Source organism: Microtus ochrogaster, chromosome 19 (genome assembly GCF_000317375.1).
Source record: "Microtus ochrogaster isolate Prairie Vole_2 chromosome 19, MicOch1.0, whole genome shotgun sequence".
NCBI lineage: Eukaryota > Metazoa > Chordata > Mammalia > Rodentia > Cricetidae > Microtus > Microtus ochrogaster.
In genome coordinates, this window is record NC_022021.1 from 52,497,974 (window position 1) to 52,509,940 (window position 11,967).

The 11,967-nt window shown below is 44.3% G+C and overlaps 1 protein-coding gene across 2 annotated transcripts in view; it reads left to right on the plus strand.

The window, feature by feature from the left end:
- Positions 1 to 10,046, plus strand: part of LOC101984008 (probable palmitoyltransferase ZDHHC11) — a 21,778-nt gene extending 11,732 nt beyond the window's left edge. The window contains exons 5-10 of one of the 2 annotated variants that reach the window (XM_026783807.1): positions 869 to 993; positions 1,614 to 1,769; positions 2,842 to 2,954; positions 5,342 to 5,382; positions 8,547 to 8,684; positions 9,381 to 10,046. In XM_026783807.1, coding sequence (XP_026639608.1) covers positions 869 to 993; positions 1,614 to 1,769; positions 2,842 to 2,954; positions 5,342 to 5,382; positions 8,547 to 8,682 — 571 coding nt within the window. In that variant the 3' untranslated portion in view covers positions 8,683 to 8,684; positions 9,381 to 10,046. Of the gene's footprint in view, positions 1 to 868; positions 994 to 1,613; positions 1,770 to 2,841; positions 2,955 to 5,341; positions 5,383 to 8,546; positions 8,705 to 9,380 lie in introns of those variants that run through there. The other variant, XM_026783806.1, reaches the window with a different exon arrangement.
- Positions 10,047 to 11,967: the final 1,921 nt, after the last annotated feature.

The following is an 11,967-nucleotide window of genomic DNA, read 5'->3' on the forward strand; positions in this document are numbered from 1 at the left end:
GGTCTACAGAGCTAGTTCCAGGACAGGCTCCAAAGCCACAGAGAAACCCTGTCTCGAAAAACCAAAAAAAAAAAAAATTAAATTTTTTATTTTTATTCCATGTATGTGGATGTGTTTGCCTGCATGTTATGTCTGGGCTCCTCTTGGCCTCAGAGGCCAAAAGAGGGCATCATATCCCCTTGGAACTGGAGTTACAAACAGTAACCATATAGGTGCTAAGAACTGAACCCTGGTGCGCAGTCAGTACTCTTAACTGATATGACTGAACCATATATCTAGCTCTGCAATAGCATTTTGTTATAATTTGGCCCCAGAGTTGAACAGAAGCCCTGAAAGAAAGTCCCATGTGTCACAGCCCTAATAAACAGGAAGCCAAATCGGTCTTTCAGAATGGGGTGCGATAAAGGCTGGAGGAGGTCAGTCCAGTGCATGGGAAGGCAGTGAAGAAAGAGGAGTAGGAAGAGGAGGAGGAGGAGAAGAAGGGCTGTGATTCGTGAATGGCCATGGTTAGAGCATGGTGGCTGCTGGAAGTAGTCTCCCATCTTAGGGATTAACTTTTCCCATCGTACAGCAATGATATTCTTATCCAGATTGCAGGATGGAAGGACATGAGGACTCAGGCAGAAGGCTGTAGGGAATGTGAGACACAATCAGTAAAGTCAGAAGCGAGCATCTGCCTAGGGTATGTGAAAGACGTGGCAGAAGGAACATAAAAATATAGAAGACAAGAGTAGAGTTTGGGCTCTGTGCTTCCTTGAGGTCACCCGCACGAGACCTGTGTGTTGACCTCATGTGCTTGACTGGGGGTTAGTCTTTCCGGACCTCCCACTCGCTCATCTCAGGGCAGGATCCCACTCCTCTTACGCAGGTTCTTCTTCTGCTCTGTGGCCTCAGCGGCAGTTGGCGTGCTTATCGTGATGGTTATCTTGCTGTACGTCTTCATCCAGTACTTTGTCAACCCCGACGAGCTTCGCACAGACCCTCTGTATAAAGGTACCCTTCTGATGCTCAGGAACTGTTTCCACCTGGTTCTCATGTGCCAAGTGTTAGGCTTCCCAGCCTCACCCTCCGTGTTCCTTCACTCTTTAGTGAGCTCCTCTGAGACCTAACATCCAAAGATTAGAGTAAGGTATACTTGGACTCCTCTGTCCCTTCAGTCAGTCTTGACACTAGACAGTGGATGCTTTAGCAGGGCTGGGCGGAGAAGGCAGGAGCCTGTCTTGTAGGACACAACTACTTGTAGAGAAGAACAGCAGACAGTGGGGCTATTAAGTTGAGCAACAGACTCTGAGGGGAAGTTCAGAGAGTCTGTGATTAAATAGGTCCAGAAGCACAAGCCCATGGCACAAATCTCTGAAATAAGAGGGACTGGCTCTATCCTCCAGTATTGAGGAACTTCTCTCTAATCATCATCTTGAATTCATAAAGTGGAGATCATAGAGCCAGCCACAGTAGGTGGGATCCTGGGACCCGCAGTAGAGCAGGGGATATACAAGGCAAAAGCACATCCCTTGGCTGGCTGTCCTCACTCGCCCTCTGTCCCTCTGCTTACCTGACCACAGGTGCTGCAGTTTGGGCAGGTGTGAGATGGACATGTCTCTCTGTCTTCATAGAGATCAGCGCTGAGAACATATGGCTGCTGTTCCTCCCACTGTGGCCTGTGCCTGTGAAGACCCCTGTAGTCCTGTCCATCCTAGTGGTGGTGTTCCTGCTAGCCATTGCCAGCTTTGTGCCGCTCGGGAACCTGCTCATTTTCCACTTCTACCTGAGTAAGTACCCACTCCAGATTTCCCTCATCTTGGGGAGCTGCCGGTGCCTGGTCACCCTAAAGGATCTACAGCGACATTGCTCAGCTTGGATGTGCTCATCAGGTGGTCTGAGTGTCATTTACATAACCCTTGGAAAGAAGGACTGTTTTAATTAGAAGGAATTAGCAAGTGCTGGCCCACAGGCTTACTCTACATAGGTGCTAGAAGCTGGCTCACAACTGGCTGGGCCTAGGGAGATTCATCACTCAAACAATGCAAAGTCAAGTTCTGGAGGACCTCTGGGGTTGGGGCAGCCTACCCTGTCTGCTACTTGAGCTACAGATAGGGTCATCGGGTGGCCCTGCAGCTCCTCAGAAATGCTTGTAAACCATCTGCTCATGTGTGTTGGTTTTGAAAATTCACACCCCTCCCTAAAAAGCACAGGCCTGGAATAGGCATTTACAGCTCTTTCCTCAAAAAAAAAAAAAAAAAAAAAAATCTGGTCTTCTTGCAGTAACTCAGATTGCTTCTGCTAGGTATGGTTGTCAAAGTCTCAGGTAGCCTGTGGTCTCTGAGGCAGAGCATCTAGGGTGAGGTGATTGCACTGGGTGGGGGGAAGCAGGCAAAGGGTGGGTAGGCAGCAGACAAGGTCAGTTCAGGGATCCAGTATTCCTTCCAGTAGGATTTCAATCGCCCTGAATATGAAGGGCTTCCAGGACCCTTGGACAGACTAGTCTTTCCTGAGCCTGGCCCCCGGAAGCCATCCCAGGCAGGTGTGGAGTTGTCTATCATGAGGCCAAGCAGGGGACCCCTGAGAGGTGCCACAGCTCAGCTCCTCTGGGCCACCCTACCTCTGAGCTTAATTAGAGGTTTGCCTTGGGCAACAGGAAATAGTCAGGTCCTGTCAGTCATGAAATGTGCAGATCATAGCTTGTCTGGTCTGACATACCTGGTCCTCCTCCTGGTCTTGGGACATGCAAAGCGAGGCAGTCACTCCCTGGCAAGGTTGATTGCACATTGCATATGGGGTGCTGTGTGACATTGTGCATGGCTGCTGGATGACCCTGCTCTTTCCTGCCCCTTCCCTTTGCAGTTGCCAAGAACCTGAGCACATTTGACCACAGGATGCAGCGCCAATTCCAGAGGAATTCACACTCAGCAGAAAAGAAAGAGCTACCTCTACGGAAAAAGGGGAACCTTTCCCAGGTGTGCTTGTTCTTCTGTGTCATGCTCATGGAAGGGCCGAGACCAATGTGTGGGTGTACCCTATACAAGGATCCCAGCATTGTCCTGAGTTTCACTGTTGATACTGTCCTGACTCACTGGAGGTGTGTGGTGTGTAGAGTGTCTGTGTACATATGGTGCTTAGTGTATAATGTATATGTACATGTGTGCTCGTGTATGGTATCTGTTTCTATGTGGCATGTAATATATGTAGCGCATGGTCTAAGTGTAGTTTGGTTGTGTCAATTATGACATGCATGTCTATGCATGGTATACAATGTATATATGTTATGTGTGTAATATGTGATGTATGTGTATGGTGTGTGATGTTTTTGTGTAGTGTGTTATGTGGCATATAGTACATTATGTGGTATGTCTATATGTTGTATGTGATGCATCTGTGTCGTATGTGGTATGAGTTGTGTTTGTGTGACACGTGATGTGTATAGTATGTGGTACGCCTGTGTGATGTGTGGGGTGTATGGTATGTGAGGTGTTGGTAAATTTGTATGGTATGTCTATATGGTGTATAGTGTGTGAGGTATTGGTATGTTTGTGTGATGTGTCTAGTGCCTGGTGTGTAGTGTGACTGTGAAGTGTATTATGTGTCTGTGTGGTGTGTGGTGCAGTATCTCTGACTCAGTCACACTCCAGGTCAGGCTTCATTCTCAGCAGTAGTAACCCAGCACAAATCAGACTTAATTTGCGTGTGTGTGTCTTCTTCTGATTTTGTTTTTGTTTAGTTTTTAAGAGAGAGAAAGAACATGAAGTTGAGGGGAATCTGAGAGGAGCTGGGAAAGAGGAAAATTTTGATCAAAATACATTGTATGAAATTCTCAATTAAAAAAAAGAAGAGGAGGAGGAGGAAGAAGAAAGTAGTTGCGCATAAACTCAGCTCACAGAGGAGGGAGTAACCTATTGGGCGACACCAGGATTAACTTGATATTCAATCCAGAAATGTCAGCACAAGAGAAGCTTATAGTGAGCCGAAGATATTCTGTAAATACAAGCAAAACTCTTAAAACATTATCAGACCAAAACATATGGTAAAGGAGCACATAGGATTGGCTGTACGCCAAGAGTGAGTGATGCGTATTCTAGTGATGCGTATTCTAGTGATGCATCTGTTTAACACCTGTAAATCAATTGTTGTAATAAAAATACTGTTAGAATAAGGGTCAAGAACCTTTTAATTATATCAGCCCATACAGAAGATACATATGGACTCTGTTAAAACACTATTTCCGGTTTAAAAAAAATACCTACAGCCTGAGAATAAAATAAAAACCATGAAGAGCTCGTTAGTCTGTGGCTTTGATGGTGAAAAAGTGACCTCCCCTCCCCCCAGCTGGGAACAGACAAGGGCGTCCATTCTCACCACCTTGGACAACAGTGCAATGCTGGCTTAAGGCACACAGTGGCCAGCAGGAAACTGTTTATAGACAACATAATCCTTTAAAATGTGTAAACTAGCACCTTAACTGCTTTTCAACAGCCTTATACCAGATGAATGGAATAAAGGCACAGAATTATACCTTTCGTTTCTGATCAGCTCGTGTTGAACAAAGATAGCAAGGTTAACTTGGGAGAAGTGTGGCTTCCCTGGATGGCCCTGAGCTGAATATACCCAAGACTGAAAAGTTTTATGAATTTTTCTTTATCTCTGCAGAAAATTCAAAGCCAACTATAGGTCTAAGTTTGAAAATCAAATTATAAATTTCTAAAGAAAGCAATTACTGCTAAAACAACAGTGGCATCAATGTCTAGATAAATGATACAGTGGTAATTTATGAAATATAAAATTTCATTTTTGAGAATTGTCATTAAGAAGATGAAATGCAAGCCATTGTCAAGATGTTTCTAAACAACACACATACCAAATGTACTAACAGCTTTCTAATGAAATGGCCCTAAATCTGATCAAATCCTTATGGCAAGGAAGCCCATGGAAAATGGTAGACATCGTTTGATAAGACCATGATAAAATACACACCCACCCACCAGCTAACCTCCACCACAATGTCTGACAGTACCAATGTTAGTGACAAGGCAGAGGGACCAGAAAGCTCTTCCCATGGAAAAGAAGGTGAAACGGGAATATAGACTCACCAGTGATGAAAACAGTAAACGGTCCCCAGAAAACTGCATAAATACTACCACCTGGCCAGCTGCCAGGCCCTCTCCCACCCAGCCATGGAGAAAAGAAAACATAAAAATGGTTCTAAGGAAGAGTGCTGTCTAAGGAAGGGACCTTCTTAGGTGCTGTCACTAGAAACTGAAGATAGATAGGGTCTAGTTGTGAGCTGCAGGCAGGAAGCCCACCATAAGTAGCTTCTTGTCTCACTTGTACATTTTCATTTTCTCTGTAGGAAAAGAGTAGTAACTTGAACTGGTCTCAATGCTCACCGAGGTGAGTGTTAGCTTTATTATTATTATTATTATTATTTTAATTTCATTTTACATTACATCCACCATTCTCCTACCCCTCCTCCTGTTTCCCACACCTTCTCCCTAGCCCAAACCCCATCTACTCCTCCCAGTGGGTAAGGGTTCCCATGGGAAGTCAAGAAAGTCTGACACATTAACTTGGGGCAGGACCAAATGCCCCCCCCCCTTCTGCGTTAAGGTTAAATGGCTATAACCTCTTAGCTCAAAGGGTTTTAGAAAATAGTTTATTTGTGATGTGATGTTTGAAATGATGGAATGGCACAGTATAAAGTACAGTTGTTCCCCTTAGCTTACTGACATTCCTAGCTGTTTATGTAGCTGTACACACTGAGAAACCTCCTTAGCAGTTGTACGAATGCATAAAATAAGGCTGCTGCTTCTTTTTGTGTGCGTGTGCACGTGTGTGTAGAGGCCAAAGGTTGACGTCTTCCTTGGCTGTTTTCCGTTTTATTTTTTGAGACCCAGCATCTCTGTTTCTATCTTTGTCTCTCTACTTTCCCCAGCCCCACCCCACCACATGCTTTCTGACTTAGCTAGATTGGCAGGCTGGTGAACTCCAGGAATCTTTCACCTCTGCTCCCCCAGTGCTTGGATGACAGTCATGTGTTGCCACATCCAGCTTTTTACATGGGTGCTAGGAATGAAATTCATACCCTTCTGTTTGCAGGGCAATAGCTTTGCCCACTGAGCTGCTTCCCCAGCTCTGTTTGTTTATTTTCTACATCCATGTATAGCCATGTGGGCAGATGTGTACCTATCAGTCTCTAACAGTGTTTGGTTTAGATTTTAAGATCCTGAGAGTCAGAGCTTGTCATTCAATTCAATCTTGAGTCAAGGATATATTGAATAAGTATGCTTTAGTTTTTTTTTTTCATCTATTGGTCAGTGAAAACAGTTTATTTTGAAAAAAAAACCCACAAAATCATTTTCTCTTAAAGAACTAATATTTTGGTCTAAATTGGCTTTCTTTGAAACTTGATTGGCAGTATTGTTGTATAACCAAATAATTGTGAATGTTGGTTTGAAATGCTGTCTAATCTTTTAAGCACACTTCCAGAGTGTTCTCTCTCTCTCTCTCTCTCTCTCTCTCTCTCTCTCTCTCTCTCTCTCTTTCCTCTTCCTGAAAGGCTAGCAAAACCTAACTGTGGCCATGACTATAGCTCCACTCCAAACCCCAAACCACTTCATTTTGTTTCTGATTACCAAATAGACGTATATTATAGAAAAATTTTGGAAATTGCAGAATTTTATAAATAAAACTAATTTCCTCGCTCAAGTCTCCTGCCTACCAGGAGCCACGGCTGGCATTTCCAAGGTCCTTCTTTGAGTTCTTCTTCATCAGATTTCTCAGTCTAATTTCTCTGTTAAGTTACACTGAAATCATACATCTCACTCTTGGGGTCCACTTTTTAAAGTCCACACATATTTTCAACATTGTTAAAAGAAGAACCATGATTTTAGGAATACAAAAAACTCCATCTTTGGGATATACACATGCATCGTATCTGAAATACTATTTTTACTTTATAGTATTTTTTTCCAGCATGATGATGAATTAGCCTTGTATTGGAAAGGTCAGTGTATGTGCATGTGACAGAACACAGGGCATAGTCACAACTCTCAAAGTGTAATGGTCAGTATAATCCTACCTGTCCTTCTTTAGTGTCACATCCAGCATGGCTCCAGGGACTTGCACCTAACTGGGGTGGTGAAGTAATGAAGAAAAGACAAGCACAGGCAGGTGTACAGACAGAAAACTGGCATCAGGTGGTCTGGGCTCTCTTCTGGAGGAACCACAGCACCCCAGAAGCTCGGCATGTTTATTACACAGAGCTAAACAAAAAGCTGGAGTTATTGCATACAACTAGTTAAGGAGACATAGTTATTACATACAGATAATAAAGGAGCAGAGTTTATGATATACAGTTGGATCAAGGGGACAGGTTTAGCTTATCTCAGTAGGCACAGTCTCTATAAGGGATAGTCTTCAGGCCATAAACATCTAGGAGGGAGAAAGTTATAGTGGGCATATTTGCACATGGCCTCTGAACCTCACCCCAGGGAGAAGACTTTACTGTTCCTCCATGGGTCTGAGGCTCTGGGGTTGACATGGTTGGCTTGTGTCAAACACATATTCACCAGGACATGACACAGTCAGGGCTTGCTCGAGTTCCTATACTTTCAGTTACAGGAACTGTTTCTATGACAACCTAGCCATGGATGTAGATAACAAGCACACTGGTCTGCTTTGGCCCATCACAGCCCAGAGAGCATGGCTATTGTCTTAGCCCTGTGTGGCACTGCACCAGTCACAAGCACAAGTGCCCATGGGATACAGGTATCAATTATAGCTATTGGTTAGTGGAGTACTCTGGCCCCAATTTCACAGAGAACTTTACCTAATGGTTGGTAGACCATTCATTTACTGGGACTATTTCCTCTGGCATCGGTTGTGAAATATTCCATGAAATAGATGGAATAATAGAGTTAGGAAGCAAACAGAAACAGAGACTGAGAGTTCACATAGGAAGAATGTTCTTGTTTTGACTTTGAAAGCGTTCTGGTCAGCTGCCTCCTTCCAGGTGGTTTGAATTGGTTTTCCCGTGCTGCAGAAGACATTAGCACAGACTCATTGTCTCCACACACAGCTGGGCTCTCCAGTGTCTCACAGGCAGCATTGCCTCTTATTGGTCAGACTCTTGAGTAAGAGTCTGGCTAAGAGCATTCAGGAAGCTTCTGGAATGCTTTCACCCTCAACACTGTCGGTAGCATGGCTAGCCCTTCCCTTCTCTTATGTTGAGTCTCTGTGTTCTTCTACCTTCCTATGCTTTAAGGCGATTACATCAGAGCTCCCTGGATACTCCAGATCACCTCTTAATAAGCTTTCTGGATCTGCTACAAGAAACTTCCATGAGTTGGAGTTGCTGGGGGTGCATGCACGTGTGAGCTTTTATCCATTTGCAAAGACTGATGATTACTTGGGAAAATAGAGGTCTGACCCAGGGCCCAAGTCATATGAGGATGCACTTTCTGTATCAAAGTGAGGGTCCATCACACTAGAATCCAGTTATAGTTTCCCATTGGGTAGAACACATGGCCCTAAAACACTGGTATGCGATTCTTCAGCCTCAATTACAGGGTCTCCCTCACGCTGATGTGCCTGCCTTTCCTCTTCAGGATGGAGTCCCAGAATTTCCCTGCTCTTCCACCGAAGTCAAATACGGGTTTCATAGCTCCAGCTCCAAAGACTCCTCCACAGTAAAGGTGAATATAGCGTGCTGATTGGGCCTTAGGAAAACAGGCCTGTGTCACCTGCAGGTCCACAGTTTCCCCAACCTGCGGAGAGCAATGCATTGAGCTCCCGTTTGACTGATACTGTTTTACAGTTGTGGAATGGTACTTGGAGGGACAGAAATTCTCAGCCATAGGTGTCTGGAGGACAAGAGGAAGTGAGGGTAGAAAATACAGTAAAGAAATGAATCATCTGAAACAGAAGCAACATTGCACATGTTAGTGAGGCACAATGAAGGCTACAGGTATAACATACAACCTGGTCTATAAGAGCTAGTTCCAAGATAGGCTCCAAAGCTACAGAGAAAGTCTCTCTCAAAAAACAACAACAGCTGGGCGATGGTGGCGCACGCCTTTAATCCCAGCACTCGGGAAGCAGAGGCAGGCGGATCTCTGTGAGTTCGAGACCAGCCTGGTCTACAGAGCTAATTCCAGGACAGGCTCCAAAACCACAGAGAAACCCTGTCTCGAAAAACAAAAAACAAAACAAAACAAAACAACAACAACAACAAAAGATTTATAGTTAAGTGACAAAAACAGATGGTTAAGGGGCCAGTAGGGTTCCCTGGTAATAATAGTACAATCTAGACATTTTTGGTTTGATATGGCATAAAATTAATACTAAAAACTATGCTTCTAATTTGGAATTTTGGCCTTTTCCTGGGTTAGTGATAAGAATGAGCTTCTCTCAGGATGGCAGTGCCAAGCCGTCAGCTCAAGATCGTGAGGAGACGCCTCTGCTTTGTGGTACATAATGCCGCTGAGCCATGACCTTCAGTAGAGTATGTGTATTATGTGTATTTTGGACTGAAGATATCTTCCATTTATGATGAGTTCCTCAGAATGCAAACCCCATTGTCATTCAAGAATCATCTATATAGAAGAATATTAGCAATAATAGAATCTAGGTGTTAAGTACATGTGTATTTTCACTTTCAAATTTTCTAGATGTTTGAAAATTTTCACAATAAAATGTTGAGATATGACTTGGTAAAAAATAAACATGGCAAAAGTTGGTGTGTTATGTTGTGTATAATGTGGTATATAGTGTGTCATGTAGGTGTGGTTATTTTGTGTGACATGTGGTGTGTGGTACCTACAGTATTGCTGTATCTGTATAGTTATGGAGAGTTGTGTATCTGTGTGATATCTGAGATGCCTGTGATGTGTCTGTGTGGCGTGCCTAGAGTTTTATAAGTGATGTCTGCTGTGCGATATATGTTCTGTGTATGTCTAGGTGGGATGTGATGCATCCATGTGGTGTGTGATATGTCTATGATGTGTCTTGTGGAGTGCTGTATCTGATGTGTGTTATGTGATATGTATGCTGTTTGTGTCTATGTGTTGTGTGATGTATCTGTGAGATGTGTGAAATGTCTATGATGATCTGTATGATATGTCTTGTGGTGAATGATGTATAGTATTTGTGGTATTTGTGGTGTTTCTGTATGATGTGTGATATATATGGTAAATCTATCTGTGTGCCGTATGATGTGTCTGTGGTGTTTGTTGTGTGTGGTATGTCTGTGTGCTGTGTGATGTGTTTGGTATGTGGTGGCGTCTGTGTGTCTATGTGGTGTGTAGCATGTGTGTGTGTGTTTACAAAATCTCTGTCTCTTCCTTGAGGAACAGGTCAAGAGAGTTGACTTGGTCAGGCCCATTTGTATTTGCGTCCATCCCTGAGGGTCACCACTAGTGGGTTCCTGGTGGTGGTGACTGAAGAGGTATGAATTTTGAAAGATTTGAAGCTTCATTTTATGGGAAGAAATTCACTTTGCTTTAGTCACTGATTGCTTCTGAGAGAAAGCCTCCTAATTTACAGGGGCTCCTCAGCTGCCTGGAATGGCCCTAAGGCTGTAGCTAAGTCCTCAGTGATTCTTCTCTGGACTTCTGTTGTGACATGGCTGACCTACCCCAGGCTCAGCCACTAAAAGTGACTTTGGGTTGTGCCACATCAAATCAGGTAGCTTTGGGGCTTCCTTACTGCTTTCATGATTGTGAGCCCCCCATGTTCCTGGTTGATACCTGTCCTGGAGTTATCTCAAGCGCTCCATTTCAGGAGTGTCTGGTTTTATTGATGAGTTACTCAGAGACCCTAACTTTAACCCACAATGATGCCTGGTATGATGTAAAAAACCAGCAGGCCAGCAGCTCACATCTAAATCCACAAGTCCTCATTGGCTCCAGACACCCTAGAAAGGACACTGCAGTTTGGTCATCAGTGCCGTTAATGGGGAATTCCACCCTCAAAACTGGGCTTCAGGCATGCCCCATCGTGGATCTGAGTTACGTATGAGTTTTCATAGACGATGGAACAGCTTCATGGTACACAGTGCAAGGTACAGCATAGAGAGCCTTCATGGGGTCTCCTGGGGCTCACTTGGAAGGGCATTCTGTAGGGAACAGAAGGTTACAATAGTGTGTGATGAGTCTTCCTAACTCTGAACTATGCCTGAGCAAAACCTGCAGAGCTATTGTCTACAAGTATCCCCCTTTTCTTCTGGTTGGGACCCCGCTGAAACTGTCACTTAAGGCCACAGTTCCAACCAGTGCTGCTGGCTGTGGCAATCAACTGCTGAGCTACACCAGTACAAGTACGTCTGCATCAATAAACTTATTGCTTCCTTGGAGTCTCTCAGGCCATTGGGAGAGATGAAGTCCACCTAGGAAGGACATGCCTGGTCTGCTAGACTTACTCTGAAGCAGTTCTTCTTGAACCCAGAGCAAAGCTGGTCAAAGCGGGATTGGATATGACTAACCAAATTCTAATACATGATCACTCCCAGTCACCAGCTGCTCTTGGGATCATCCACTGTGGGGACCCTGTATCTTCCATTAATGAAGCCTCAGCCAGAATCAGACCCAGGGAAGTTTGCTGTAGTGTTCTTCCCCAGGCACAGGTGTACCTGAGGCAGCAATGAGCCCATTTGCTGAAGATCCTGTCTTTGAAGTGCCTATCAGAGCCCATCCTCAGACAGCTTCCCTAGAGTCTCACAGAGAATTTTGAGGAAGCAAGGGGCAGAAAGTATAAGGTAGCTCACTTAGTTGGCACTTACAACCAGATAAGCTAGCCCAGATATTCCTCTGCATATCCTGAGCAGATAGCTTATCCAGGATGGAAGAGGAGCAGATTGAACCCCAGCCTCATCTGGGATGCACACTGCCAGTGTGGTTACTGTCTGCTTCCTGCTTATCTGTTATCAGGTACAATTCTGATACATTATCTGAAAGAAGCTCTCATTGCTGCCACTGTGGT